The sequence below is a fragment of the Oncorhynchus clarkii genome, chromosome 5 (genome assembly GCF_045791955.1).
Source record: "Oncorhynchus clarkii lewisi isolate Uvic-CL-2024 chromosome 5, UVic_Ocla_1.0, whole genome shotgun sequence".
NCBI classification, from domain to species: Eukaryota; Metazoa; Chordata; class Actinopteri; order Salmoniformes; family Salmonidae; genus Oncorhynchus; species Oncorhynchus clarkii.
Window position 1 is genome coordinate 40101417 of NC_092151.1, and position 12335 is coordinate 40113751.

At 50.2% G+C, this 12335-nt stretch overlaps 1 protein-coding gene across 4 annotated transcripts in view; it reads left to right on the forward strand.

Moving 5' to 3' along the window:
- LOC139408818 (ras-specific guanine nucleotide-releasing factor 2-like) overlaps window positions 1-12335 on the forward strand; it is a 56024-nt gene that overhangs the window by 22543 nt on the left and 21146 nt on the right. For all 4 annotated transcript variants that reach the window (XM_071153177.1, XM_071153173.1, XM_071153175.1 and 1 more), the window contains exon 2: window positions 12117-12223. In XM_071153177.1, coding sequence (XP_071009278.1) covers window positions 12117-12223 — 107 coding nt within the window. The remainder of the gene's footprint in view (window positions 1-12116; window positions 12224-12335) is intronic.

A 12335-nucleotide genomic window follows, 5' to 3' on the forward strand; every position in this document is an offset into this window, starting at 1 on the left:
GTCCTCTCTCCTGTTTTCTCCTGTCCTCTCTCCTGTTTTCTCCTGTCCTCTCTCCTGTTTTCTCCTGTCCTCTCTCCTGTCCCCTCTCCTGTTTTCTCCTGTCCTCTCTCCTGTTTTCTCCTGTCCTCTCTCCTGTTTTCTCCTGTCCTCTCTCCTGTTTTCTCCTGTCCTCTCTCATGTCCCCTCTCCTGTTTTCTCCTGTCCTCTCTCCTGTTTTCTCCTGTCCTCTCTCCTGTCCTCTCTCCTGTCCCCTCTCCTGTTTTCTCCTGTCCTCTCTCCTGTCCCCTCTCCTGTTTTCTCCTGTCCCCTCTCCTGTCCCCTCTCCTGTTTTCTCATGTCCTCTCTCCTGTTTTCTCCTGTCCCCTCTCCTGTCCTCTCTCATGTTTTCTCCTATCCCCTCTCCTGTTTTCTCCTGTCCTCTCTCCTGTCCCCTCTCCTGTTTTCTCCTGTCCTCTCTCCTGTCCTCTCTCCTGTCCTCTCTCCAGTTTTCTCCTGCCCTCTCTCCTGTTTTCTCCTGTCCTCTCTCCTGTCCCCTCTCCTGTTTTCTCCTGTCCTCTCTCCTGTTTTCTCCTGTCCTCTCTCCTGTCCTCTCTCCTGTCCCCTCTCCTGTTTTCTCCTGTCCTCTCTCCTGTCCCCTCTCCTGTTTTCTCCTGTCCCCTCTCCTGTCCTCTCTCCTGTTTTCTCATGTCCTCTCTCCTGTTTTCTCCTGTCCCCTCTCCTGTCCTCTCTCATGTTTTCTCCTATCCCCTCTCCTGTTTTCTCCTGTCCTCTCTCCTGTCCCCTCTCCTGTTTTCTCCTGTCCTCTCTCCTGTCCTCTCTCCTGTCCTCTCTCCTGTTTTCTCCTGTCCTCTCTCCTGTTCCCTCTCCTGTTTTCTCCTGTCTTCCTGTCCTCTCTCCTGTTTTCTCCTGTCCTCTCTCCTGTCCTCTCTCCTGTTTTCTCCTGTCCTCTCTCCTGTTTTCTCCTGTCCTCTCTCCTGTTCAATCACCTGTTTTCTCCTGTCCTCTCTCCTGTTTTCTCCTGTTTTCTCCTGTCCTCTCTCCTGTTCAATCTCCTGTTTTCTCCTGTTCAATCTCCTGTTTTCTCCTGTCCTCTCTCCTGTCCCCTCTCCTGTTTTCTCCTGTCCTCTCTCCTGTCCTCTCTCCTGTCCTCTCTCCAGTTTTCTCCTGCCCTCTCTCCTGTTTTCTCCTGTCCTCTCTCCTGTCCCCTCTCCTGTTTTCTCCTGTCCTCTCTCCTGTTTTCTCCTGTCCTCTCTCCTGTCCTCTCTCCTGTCCCCTCTCCTGTTTTCTCCTGTCCTCTCTCCTGTCCCCTCTCCTGTTTTCTCCTGTCCCCTCTCCTGTCCCCTCTCCTGTTTTCTCATGTCCTCTCTCCTGTTTTCTCCTGTCCCCTCTCCTGTCCTCTCTCATGTTTTCTCCTATCCCCTCTCCTGTTTTCTCCTGTCCTCTCTCCTGTCCCCTCTCCTGTTTTCTCCTGTCCTCTCTCCTGTCCTCTCTCCTGTCCCCTCTCCTGTTTTCTCCTGTCCTCTCTCCTGTTCCCTCTCCTGTTTTCTCCTGTCTTCCTGTCCTCTCTCCTGTTTTCTCCTGTCCCCTCTCCTGTCCTCTCTCCTGTTTTCTTCTGTCCTCTCTCCTGTTTTCTCCTGTCCTCTCTCCTGTTCAATCACCTGTTTTCTCCTGTCCTCTCTCCTGTTTTCTCCTGTTTTCTCCTGTCCTCTCTCCTGTCCCCTCTCCTGTTTTCTCCTGTCTTCCTGTCCTCTCTCCTGTTTTCTCCTGTCCTCTCTCCTGTCCTCTCTCCTGTTTTCTCCTGTCCTCTCTCCTGTTTTCTCCTGTCCTCTCTCCTGTTCAATCACCTGTTTTCTCCTGTCTTCTCTCCTGTCCTCTCTCCTGTTTTCTCCTGTTTTCTCCTGTCCTCTCTCCTGTCCCCTCTCTTGTTTTCTCCTGTCCTCTCTCCTGTTTTCTCCTGTCCTCTCTCCTGTTTTCTCCTGTTTTCTCCTGTCCTCTCTCCTGTTTTCTCCTGTCCTCTCTCCTGTTTTCTCCTGTCTTCTCTCCTGTCCCCTCTCCTGTTTTCTCCTGTCCTCTCTCCTGTTTTCTCCTGTCCTCTCTCCTGTTTTCTCATGTCCTCTCTCCTGTTTTCTCCTGTCCTCTCTCCTGTCCCCTCTCCTGTTTTCTCCTGTCCCTGCTCCTGTTCCCTCTCCTGTTTTCTCATGTCCTCTCTCCTGTTTTCTCCTGTCCCCTCTCCTGTCCTCTCTCATGTTTTCTCCTATCCCCTCTCCTGTTTTCTCCTGTCCTCTCTCCTGTCCCCTCTCCTGTTTTCTCCTGTCCTCTCTCCTGTCCTCTCTCCTGTCCTCTCTCCAGTTTTCTCCTGCCCTCTCTCCTGTTTTCTCCTGTCCTCTCTCCTGTCCCCTCTCCTGTTTTCTCCTGTCCTCTCTCCTGTTTTCTCCTGTCCTCTCTCCTGTCCTCTCTCCTGTCCCCTCTCCTGTTTTCTCCTGTCCTCTCTCCTGTCCCCTCTCCTGTTTTCTCCTGTCCCCTCTCCTGTCCCCTCTCCTGTTTTCTCATGTCCTCTCTCCTGTTTTCTCCTGTCCCCTCTCCTGTCCTCTCTCATGTTTTCTCCTATCCCCTCTCCTGTTTTCTCCTGTCCTCTCTCCTGTCCCCTCTCCTGTTTTCTCCTGTCCTCTCTCCTGTCCTCTCTCCTGTCCCCTCTCCTGTTTTCTCCTGTCCTCTCTCCTGTCCTCTCTCCTGTCCCCTCTCCTGTTTTCTCCTGTCCTCTCTCCTGTCCCCTCTCCTGTTTTCTCCTGTCCTCTCTCCTGTCCTCTCTCCTGTCCCCTCTCCTGTTTTCTCCTGTCCTCTCTCCTGTCCCCTCTCCTGTTTTCTCCTGTCCCCTCTCCTGTCCTCTCTCCTGTTTTCTCATGTCCTCTCTCCTGTTTTCTCCTGTCCCCTCTCCTGTCCTCTCTCATGTTTTCTCCTATCCCCTCTCCTGTTTTCTCCTGTCCTCTCTCCTGTCCCCTCTCCTGTTTTCTCCTGTCCTCTCTCCTGTCCTCTCTCCTGTCCTCTCTCCAGTTTTCTCCTGCCTTCTCTCCTGTTTTCTCCTGTCCTCTCTCCTGTTTTCTCCTGTCCTCTCTCCTGTTTTCTCCTGTCCTCTCTCCTGTTCCCTCTCCTGTTTTCTCCTGTCTTCCTGTCCTCTCTCCTGTTTTCTCCTGTCCTCTCTCCTGTCCTCTCTCCTGTTTTCTCCTGTCCTCTCTCCTGTTTTCTCCTGTCCTCTCTCCTGTTCAATCACCTGTTTTCTCCTGTCCTCTCTCCTGTTTTCTCCTGTTTTCTCCTGTCCTCTCTCCTGTTCAATCTCCTGTTTTCTCCTGTTCAATCTCCTGTTTCCTCCTGTCCTCTCTCCTGTCCCCTCTCCTGTTTTCTCCTGTCCTCTCTCCTGTCCTCTCTCCTGTCCTCTCTCCAGTTTTCTCCTGCCCTCTCTCCTGTTTTCTCCTGTCCTCTCTCCTGTCCCCTCTCCTGTTTTCTCCTGTCCTCTCTCCTGTTTTCTCCTGTCCTCTCTCCTGTCCTCTCTCCTGTCCCCTCTCCTGTTTTCTCCTGTCCTCTCTCCTTTCCCCTCTCCTGTTTTCTCCTGTCCCCTCTCCTGTCCTCTCTCCTGTTTTCTCATGTCCTCTCTCCTGTTTTCTCCTGTCCCCTCTCCTGTCCTCTCTCATGTTTTCTCCTATCCCCTCTCCTGTTTTCTCCTGTCCTCTCTCCTGTCCCCTCTCCTGTTTTCTCCTGTCCTCTCTCCTGTCCTCTCTCCTGTCCTCTCTCCAGTTTTATCCTGCCTTCTCTCCTGTTTTCTCCTGTCCTCTCTCCTGTTTTCTCATGTCCTCTCTCCTGTTTTCTCCTGTCCTCTCTCCTGTTCCCTCTCCTGTTTTCTCCTGTCTTCCTGTCCTCTCTCCTGTTTTCTCCTGTCCTCTCTCCTGTCCTCTCTCCTGTTTTCTCCTGTCCTCTCTCCTGTTTTCTCCTGTCCTCTCTCCTGTTCAATCACCTGTTTTCTCCTGTCCTCTCTCCTGTTTTCTCCTGTTTTCTCCTGTCCTCTCTCCTGTTCAATCTCCTGTTTTCTCCTGTTCAATCTCCTGTTTTCTCCTGTCCTCTCTCCTGTCCCCTCTCCTGTTTTCTCCTGTCTTCCTGTCCTCTCTCCTGTTTTCTCCTGTCCTCTCTCCTGTTTTCTCCTGTCCTCTCTCCTGTTTTCTCCTGTCCTCTCTCCTGTTCAATCACCTGTTTTCTCCTGTCCTCTCTCCTGTCCTCTCTCCTGTTTTCTCCTGTTTTCTCCTGTCCTCTCTCCTGTCCCCTCTCTTGTTTTCTCCTGTCCTCTCTCCTGTTTTCTCCTGTCCTCTCTCCTGTTTTCTCCTGTTTTCTCCTGTCCTCTCTCCTGTTTTCTCCTGTCCTCTCTCCTGTCCCCTCTCCTGTTTTCTCCTGTCTTCTCTCCTGTTTTCTCCTGTCCTCTCTCCTGTTTTCTCCTGTCCTCTCTCCTGTTTTCTCCTGTCCTCTCTCCTGTCCCCTCTCCTGTTTTCTCCTGTCCCCTCTCCTGTCCCCTCTCCTGTTTTCTCATGTCCTCTCTCCTGTTTTCTCCTGTCCCCTCTCCTGTCCTCTCTCATGTTTTCTCCTATCCCCTCTCCTGTTTTCTCCTGTCCTCTCTCCTGTCCTATCTCCTGTCCTCTCTCCAGTTTTCTCCTGCCCTCTCTCCTGTTTTCTCCTGTCCTCTCTCCTGTCCCCTCTCCTGTTTTCTCCTGTCCTCTCTCCTGTTTTCTCCTGTCCTCTCTCCTGTCCTCTCTCCTGTCCCCTCTCCTGTTTTCTCCTGTCCTCTCTCCTGTCCCCTCTCCTGTTTTCTCCTGTCCCCTCTCCTGTCCCCTCTCCTGTTTTCTCATGTCCTCTCTCCTGTTTTCTCCTGTCCCCTCTCCTGTCCTCTCTCATGTTTTCTCCTATCCCCTCTCCTGTTTTCTCCTGTCCTCTCTCCTGTCCCCTCTCCTGTTTTCTCCTGTCCTCTCTCCTGTCCTCTCTCCTGTCCTCTCTCCAGTTTTCTCCTGCCCTCTCTCCTGTTTTCTCCTGTCCTCTCTCCTGTCCCCTCTCCTGTTTTCTCCTGTCCTCTCTCCTGTTTTCTCCTGTCCTCTCTCCTGTTCCCTCTCCTGTTTTCTCCTGTCTTCCTGTCCTCTCTCGTGTTTTCTCCTGTCCTCTCTCCTGTCCTCTCTCCTGTTCAATCACCTGTTTTCTCCTGTCCTCTCTCCTGTTTTCTCCTGTTTTCTCCTGTCCTCTCTCCTGTTCAATCTCCTGTTTTCTCCTGTTCAATCTCCTGTTTTCTCCTGTCCTCTCTCCTGTCCCCTCTCCTGTTTTCTCCTGTCCTCTCTCCTGTCCCCTCTCCTGTTTTCTCCTGTCCTCTCTCCTGTTTTCTCCTGTCCTCTCTCCTGTCCTCTCTCCTGTCCCCTCTCCTGTTTTCTCCTGTCCTCTCTCCTGTCCCCTCTCCTGTTTTCTCCTGTCCCCTCTCCTGTTTTCTCATGTCCTCTCTCCTGTTTTCTCCTGTCCCCTCTCCTGTCCTCTCTCATGTTTTCTCCTATCCCCTCTCCCGTTTTCTCCTGTCCTCTCTCCTGTCCCCTCTCCTGTTTTCTCCTGTCCTCTCTCCTGTCCTCTCTCCTGTCCTCTCTCCAGTTTTCTCCTGCCCTCTCTCCTGTTTTCTCCTGTCCTCTCTCCTGTCCCCTCTCCTGTTTTCTCCTGTCCTCTCTCCTGTTTTCTCCTGTCCTCTCTCCTGTTCCCTCTCCTGTTTTCTCCTGTCTTCCTGTCCTCTCTCCTGTTTTCTCCTGTCCTCTCTCCTGTTCAATCACCTGTTTTCTCCTGTCCTCTCTCCTGTTTTCTCCTGTTTTCTCCTGTCCTCTCTCCTGTTCAATCTCCTGTTTTCTCCTGTTCAATCTCCTGTTTTCTCCTGTCCTCTCTCCTGTCCCCTCTCCTGTTTTCTCCTGTCTTCCTGTCCTCTCTCCTGTTTTCTCCTGTCCTCTCTCCTGTCCTCTCTCCTGTTTTCTCCTGTCCTCTCTCCTGTTTTCTCCTGTCCTCTCTCCTGTTCAATCACCTGTTTTCTCCTGTCCTCTCTCCTGTCCTCTCTCCTGTTTTCTCCTGTTTTCTCCTGTCCTCTCTCCTGTCCCCTCTCTTGTTTTCTCCTGTCCTCTCTCCTGTTTTCTCCTGTCCTCTCTCCTGTTTTCTCCTGTTTTCTCCTGTCCTCTCTCCTGTTTTCTCCTGTCCTCTCTCCTGTTTTCTCCTGTCCTCTCTCCTCTCCCCTCTCCTGTTTTCTCCTGTCTTCTCTCCTGTTTTCTCCTGTCCTCTCTCCTGTTTTCTCCTGTCCTCTCTCCTGTTTTCTCCTGTCCTCTCTCCTGTCCCTTCTCCTGTTTTCTCCTGTCCTCTCTCCTGTTTTCTCCTGTCCTCTCTCCTGTCCCCTCTCCTGTTTTCTCCTGTCCTCTCTCCTGTTTTCTCCTGTCCTCTCACCTGTTTTCTCCTGTCCTCTCTCCTGTTTTCTCCTGTCCTCTCTCCTGTCCTCTCTCCTGTCCCCTCTCCTGTTTTCTCCTGTCCTCTCTCCTGTCCCCGCTCCTGTTTTCTCCTGTCCCCTCTCCTGTCCTCTCTCCTGTTTTCTCCTGTCCTCTCTCCTGTCCTCTCTCCTGTTTTCTCCTGTCCCCTCTCCTGTCCTCTCTCCTGTTTTCTCCTGTCCCCTCTCCTGTTTTCTCCTGTCCTCTCTCCTGTCCCCTCTCCTGTTTTCTCCTGTCCTCTCTCCTGTCCTCTCTCCTGTTTTCTCCTGTCCTCTCTCCAGTTTTCTCCTGTCCTCTCTCCTGTTTTCTCCTGTCCTCTCTCCTGTCCCCTCTCCTGTTTTTCTCCTGTCCTCTCTCCTGTTTTCTCCTGTCCTCTCTCCAGTCCTCTCTCCTGTTTTCTCCTGTCCTCTCTCCTGTTTTCTCCTGTCCTCTCTCCTGTTCAATCACCTGTTTTCTCCTGTCCTCTCTCCTGTTTTCTCCTGTTTTCTCCTGTCCTCTCTCCTGTCCTCGCTCCTATTTTCTCCTGTCCTCTCTCCTGTTTCCTCCTGTCCTCTCTCCTGTTCAATCTCCTGTTTTCTCCTGTCCTCTCTCCTGTTCAATCTCCTGTTTTCTCCTGCCCAATCTCCTGTTTTCTCCTGTTTAATATCCTGTTCTCTCTCATGTCCTCTCTCCTGTTCTCTCTCCTGTCCTCTCTCCTGTCCCCTTCTCATGTCCCCTCTCCTGTTCTCTCTCCTGTTCTTTCTCCTGTCCTATCCTCTCTCATGTCCTCTCTCCTGTTCAATCACCTGTTTTCTCCTGTCCTCTCTCCTGTTTTCTCCTGTTTTCTCCTGTCCTCTCTCCTGTCCTCGCTCCTATTTTCTCCTGTTTCCTCCTGTCCTCTCTCCTGTTCAATCTCCTGTTTTCTCCTGTCCTCTCTCCTGTTCAATCTCCTGTTTTCTCCTGCCCAATCTCCTGTTTTCTCCTGTTCAATCTCCTGTTTAATCTCCTGTTCTCTCTCATGTCCTCTCTCCTGTTCTCTCTCCTGTCCTCTCTCCTGTCCCCTTCTCATGTCCCCTCTCCTGTTCTCTCTCCTATCCTCTCTCCTGTTCTCTCTCCTGTTCTCTCCCATGTTCTCTCTCATGTCCTCACACCTGTTCTCTCTCCTGTCCTCTCTCCTGTCCCCTTCTCATGTACTCTCTCCTGTTCTCTCTCCTGTCCCCTTCTCATGTCCTCTCTACTGTTCAATCTCATGTCCTCTCTCCTGTTTTCTCCTATTCTCTCTACTGTTCAATCTCCCGTTTTCTCCTATTCTCTCTCCTGTCCCCTTCTCATATCCTCTCTACTGTTCTCTCTCCTGTCCCCTTCTCATGTCCTCTCTCCTGTCCCCTTCTCATGTCCTCTTTCCTGATCTCTCATGTCCTCTCTCCTGTCCCCTTCTCATGTCCTCTCTCCTGTCCTATCCTCTCTCATGTCCTCTCTCCTGTTCTCTCTCCTATCCTCTCTCGTGTCCCCTTCTCATGTCCTCTCTCCTATTCTCTCTCCTGTCCCCTTCTCATGTCCTCTCTCCTGTCCTCTCCCCTGTCCTCTCTCCTGTCCCCTTCTCATGTCCTCTCTCCTGTTCTCTGTCCTGTCCCCTTCTCATGTCCCCTTCTCATGTCCTCTCTCCTGTTCTCTCTCCTGTCCTCTCTCATGTCTTCTCTCCTGTCCTCTCTCCTGTTCTCTCTCCTGTCCTCTCTCCTGTTCTCTCTCCTGTCCTCTCTCCTGTCCTCTCCTGTTCTCTCTCCTGTCCTATCCTATCTCCTGTTCTTTCCTGTTCTCTCTCCTGTTCTCTCTCTTGTTCTCGCCCCTGTTCTCTCTCCTGTCCTATCCTCTCCTGTTCTCTCTCCTGTCTTATCCTCTCTCCTGTTCTCTCCTGTTCTCTCTCCTATCCTCTCTCCTATCCTCTCTCCTGTTCTCTCTCCTGTCCTCTCTCCTGTCCTCTCTCCTGTCCTCTCTCCTGTTCTCTCTCCTGTCCTATCCTCTCTCCTGTTCTTTCCTGTCCTCTCTCCTGTCCTCTCTCCTGTTCTCTCTCCTGTCCTCTCTCCTGTCCTATCCTCTCTCCTGTTCTCTCTCCTGTCCTATCCTCTCTCCTGTTCTCTCCTGTCCTCTCTCCTATCCTCTCTCCTGTTCTCACTCCTGTCCTCTCTTCTATCCTCTCTCCTGTCCTATCCTCTCGCCTGTCCTCTCTCCAGTTCTCTCTCCTGTTCTCTTTCATGTCCTCTCTCCTATCCTCTCTCCTGTTCTCTCTCCTGTCCTCTCTCCTATCCTCTCTCCTGTTCTGTCCTCTCTCCTGTCCTCTCTCCTATCCTCTCTCCTATTCTCTCTCATGTTCTCTCTCATGTTCTCTCTCCTATCCTCTCTCCTGTTCTCTCTCCTGTCCTCTCTCCTGTTCGCTCTCCTGTCCTCTCTCCTGTTCGCTCTCCTGTCCTCTCATGTCCTCTCTCCTGTCCTCTCATGTCCTCTCTCCTGTTCTCTCCTGTTCTCTCTCCTATCCTCTCTCCTGTTCTCTCTCCTGTTCTCTCTTCTGTTCTCTCGCCTGTCCTCTCTCCTATCCTCTCTCCTGTTCTCTTTCCTATCCTCTCTCCTGTCCTATCCTCTCTCCTGTTCTCTCTCCTGTCCTCTCTCATGTCCTCTCTCCTGTTCTCTCTCCTGTCCTATCCTCTCTCCTGTTCTCTCTCCCATCCTCTCTCCTGATCTCTCTCCTGTCCTTTCTCCTGTTCTCTCTCCTGTTCTCTCTCCTGTCCTATCCTCTCTCCTGTACTCTCTCCTGTCCTCTCTCCTGTCCTCTCTCATGTCCTCTCTCCTGTCCTCTCTCCTGTCCTATCCTCTCTCCTGTCCTCTCATGTTCTCTCTCCTGTTCTCTCTCCTGTCATCTCTCCTGTTCTCTCTCCTGTCCTCTCTCCTATCCTCACTCCTGTCCTCTCTCCTATCCTCTCTCCTGTCCTCTCTCCTGCTCTCTCTCCTGTTCTCTCTGCTGTTCTCTCTCCTGTCCTATCCTCTCTCCCGTTCTCTCTCATGTCCTCTCTCCTGTTCTCTCTCCTGTTCTCTCTCCTATCCTCTCTCCTGTTCTCTCTCCCGTTCTCTCTCCTGTCCTATCCTCTCTCCTGTTCTCTCTCCTGTCCTATCCTCTCTCCTGTTCTCTCGCCTGTCCTCTCTCCTGTTCTCTCTCCTATCCTCTCTCATGTTCTCTCTCCTGTTCTCTCTCCTGTCCTCTCTCATGTTCTCTCTCCTGTCCTCTCTCCTGTTCTCTCTCCTGTCCTCTCTCCTGTCCTCTCTCCTGTCCTCTCTCCTGTTCTCTCTCCTGTTCTCTCTGCTGTTCTCTCAGCTGTTCTCTCTCGTGTCATATCCTCTCTCCCATTCTCTCTCATGTCCTCTCTCCTGTCCTCTCTCCTGTCCTCTCTCCTGTTCTCTCTTCTGTTCTCTTGGTCAGGGAACTGAGTGACAAACAGAAGGGCTCATTTGGGATGCCATTTCCTGCTTTCCATGCCCAAGATATACAGTGCCTTGCGAAAGTATTCGGCCCCCTTGAACTTTGCGACCTTTTGCCACATTTCAGGCTTCAAACATAAAGATATAAAACTGTATTTTTTTGTGAAGAATCAACAACAAGTGGGACACAATCATGAAGTGGAACGACATTTATTGGATATTTCAAACTTTTTTAACAAATCAAAAACTGAAAAAGTGGGCGTGCAAAATTATTCAGCCCCTTTACTTTCAGTGCAGCAAACTCTCTCCAGAAGTTCAGTGAGGATCTCTGAATGATCCAATGTTGACCTAAATGACTAATGATGATAAATACAATCCACCTGTGTGTAATCAAGTCTCCGTATAAATGCACCTGCACTGTGATAGTCTCAGAGGTCCGTTAAAAGCGCAGAGAGCATCATGAAGAACAAGGAACACACCAGGCAGGTCCGAGATACTGTTGTGAAGAAGTTTAAAGCCGGATTTGGATACAAAAAGATTTCCCAAGCTTTAAACATCCCAAGGAGCACTGTGCAAGCGATAATATTGAAATGGAAGGAGTATCAGACCACTGCAAATCTACCAAGACCTGGCCGTCCCTCTAAACTTTCAGCTCATACAAGGAGAAGACTGATCAGAGATGCAGCCAAGAGGCCCATGATCACTCTGGATGAACTGCAGAGATCTACAGCTGAGGTGGGAGACTCTGTCCATAGGACAACAATCAGTCATATATTGCACAAATCTGGCCTTTATGGAAGAGTGGCAAGAAGAAAGCCATTTCTTAAAGATATCCATAAAAAGTGTTGTTTAAAGTTTGCCACAAGCCACCTGGGAGACACACCAAACATGTGGAAGAAGGTGCTCTGGTCAGATGAAACCAAAATTGAACTTTTTGGCAACAATGCAAAACGTTATGTTTGGCGTAAAAGCAACACAGCTGAACACACCATCCCCACTGTCAAACATGGTGGTGGCAGCATCATGGTTTGGGCCTGCTTTTCTTCAGCAGGGACAGGGAAGATGGTTAAAATTGATGGGAAGATGGATGGAGCCAAATACAGGACCATTCTGGAAGAAAACCTGATGGAGTCTGCAAAAGACCTGAGACTGGGACGGAGATTTGTCTTCCAACAAGACAATGATCCAAAACATAAAGCAAAATCTACAATGGAATGGTTCAAAAATAAACATATCCAGGTGTTAGAATGGCCAAGTCAAAGTCCAGACCTGAATCCAATCGAGAATCTGTGGAAAGAACTGAAAACTGCTGTTCACAAATGCTCTCCATCCAACCTCACTGAGCTCGAGCTGTTTTGCAAGGAGGAATGGGAAAAAATGTCAGTCTCTCGATGTGCAAAACTGATAGAGACATACCCCAAGCGACTTACAGCTGTAATCGCAGCAAAAGGTGGCGCTACAAAGTATTAACTTAAGGGGGCTGAATAATTTTGCACGCCCACTTTTTCAGTTTTTGATTTGTTAAAAAAGTTTGAAATATCCAATAAATGTCGTTCCACTTCATGATTGTGTCCCACTTGTTGTTGATTCTTCACAAAAAAATACAGTTTTATATCTTTATGTTTGAAGCCTGAAATGTGGCAAAAGGTCGCAAAGTTCAAGGGGGCCGAATACTTTCGCAAGGCACTGTATTCTCTCCTGTTTTTAAACAATGAAGCCACGTTTGATATTATGAGAGTTTTGTTTATGTAGTGGGAATGCTTAACATGTAGGAAAGTGCGTGTTTATCGGATTCCTTTCAGAGAAAGAACAAGACAAGGATAAACACTAGTTTGACAAAAACAGCATCATTCTTCTCATACTGGAATGTAAGATCTGGGTTTTGTGAATGTGTGTACATCTACGTGCGTGTGTGTGGCTTTCCGAGACATTCTGTGTGACCCTGATTTAGCCCACTGCAGTGAAAGGTTAAGCAGACCAATATAAGCAGACCAAGTGGGGATTTTTTTGTATTCTCGCATGGACAGATTTTGACAGAAGTGGACCCTGTCACTTCGCCTCTTCCTCTCTGGTACCACCTTAAATGTTGATTCTATTTCCTGTTTACTTCCTGGTAATAGTATTTATGTTTCCTGTTTTCTCCAGCACTACTTCCTGGTGGTGTTTGGCCATGACGGTCAGAAGCCTCTGGAGCTGCGGACGGAGGAGGAGTCAGACTGCAAAAAGTGGGTGGAGTCTATCCAACAGGCCAGGTAAGAGGGTGGAGTCTATCCAAGGACAGCACGTCAACGCCTCTTTACAAGAGCCTGGGGGCTAAGAACTCATAGCTACTGTAGCAGCTAGGGGCTAAGGGAAGGATAGGCT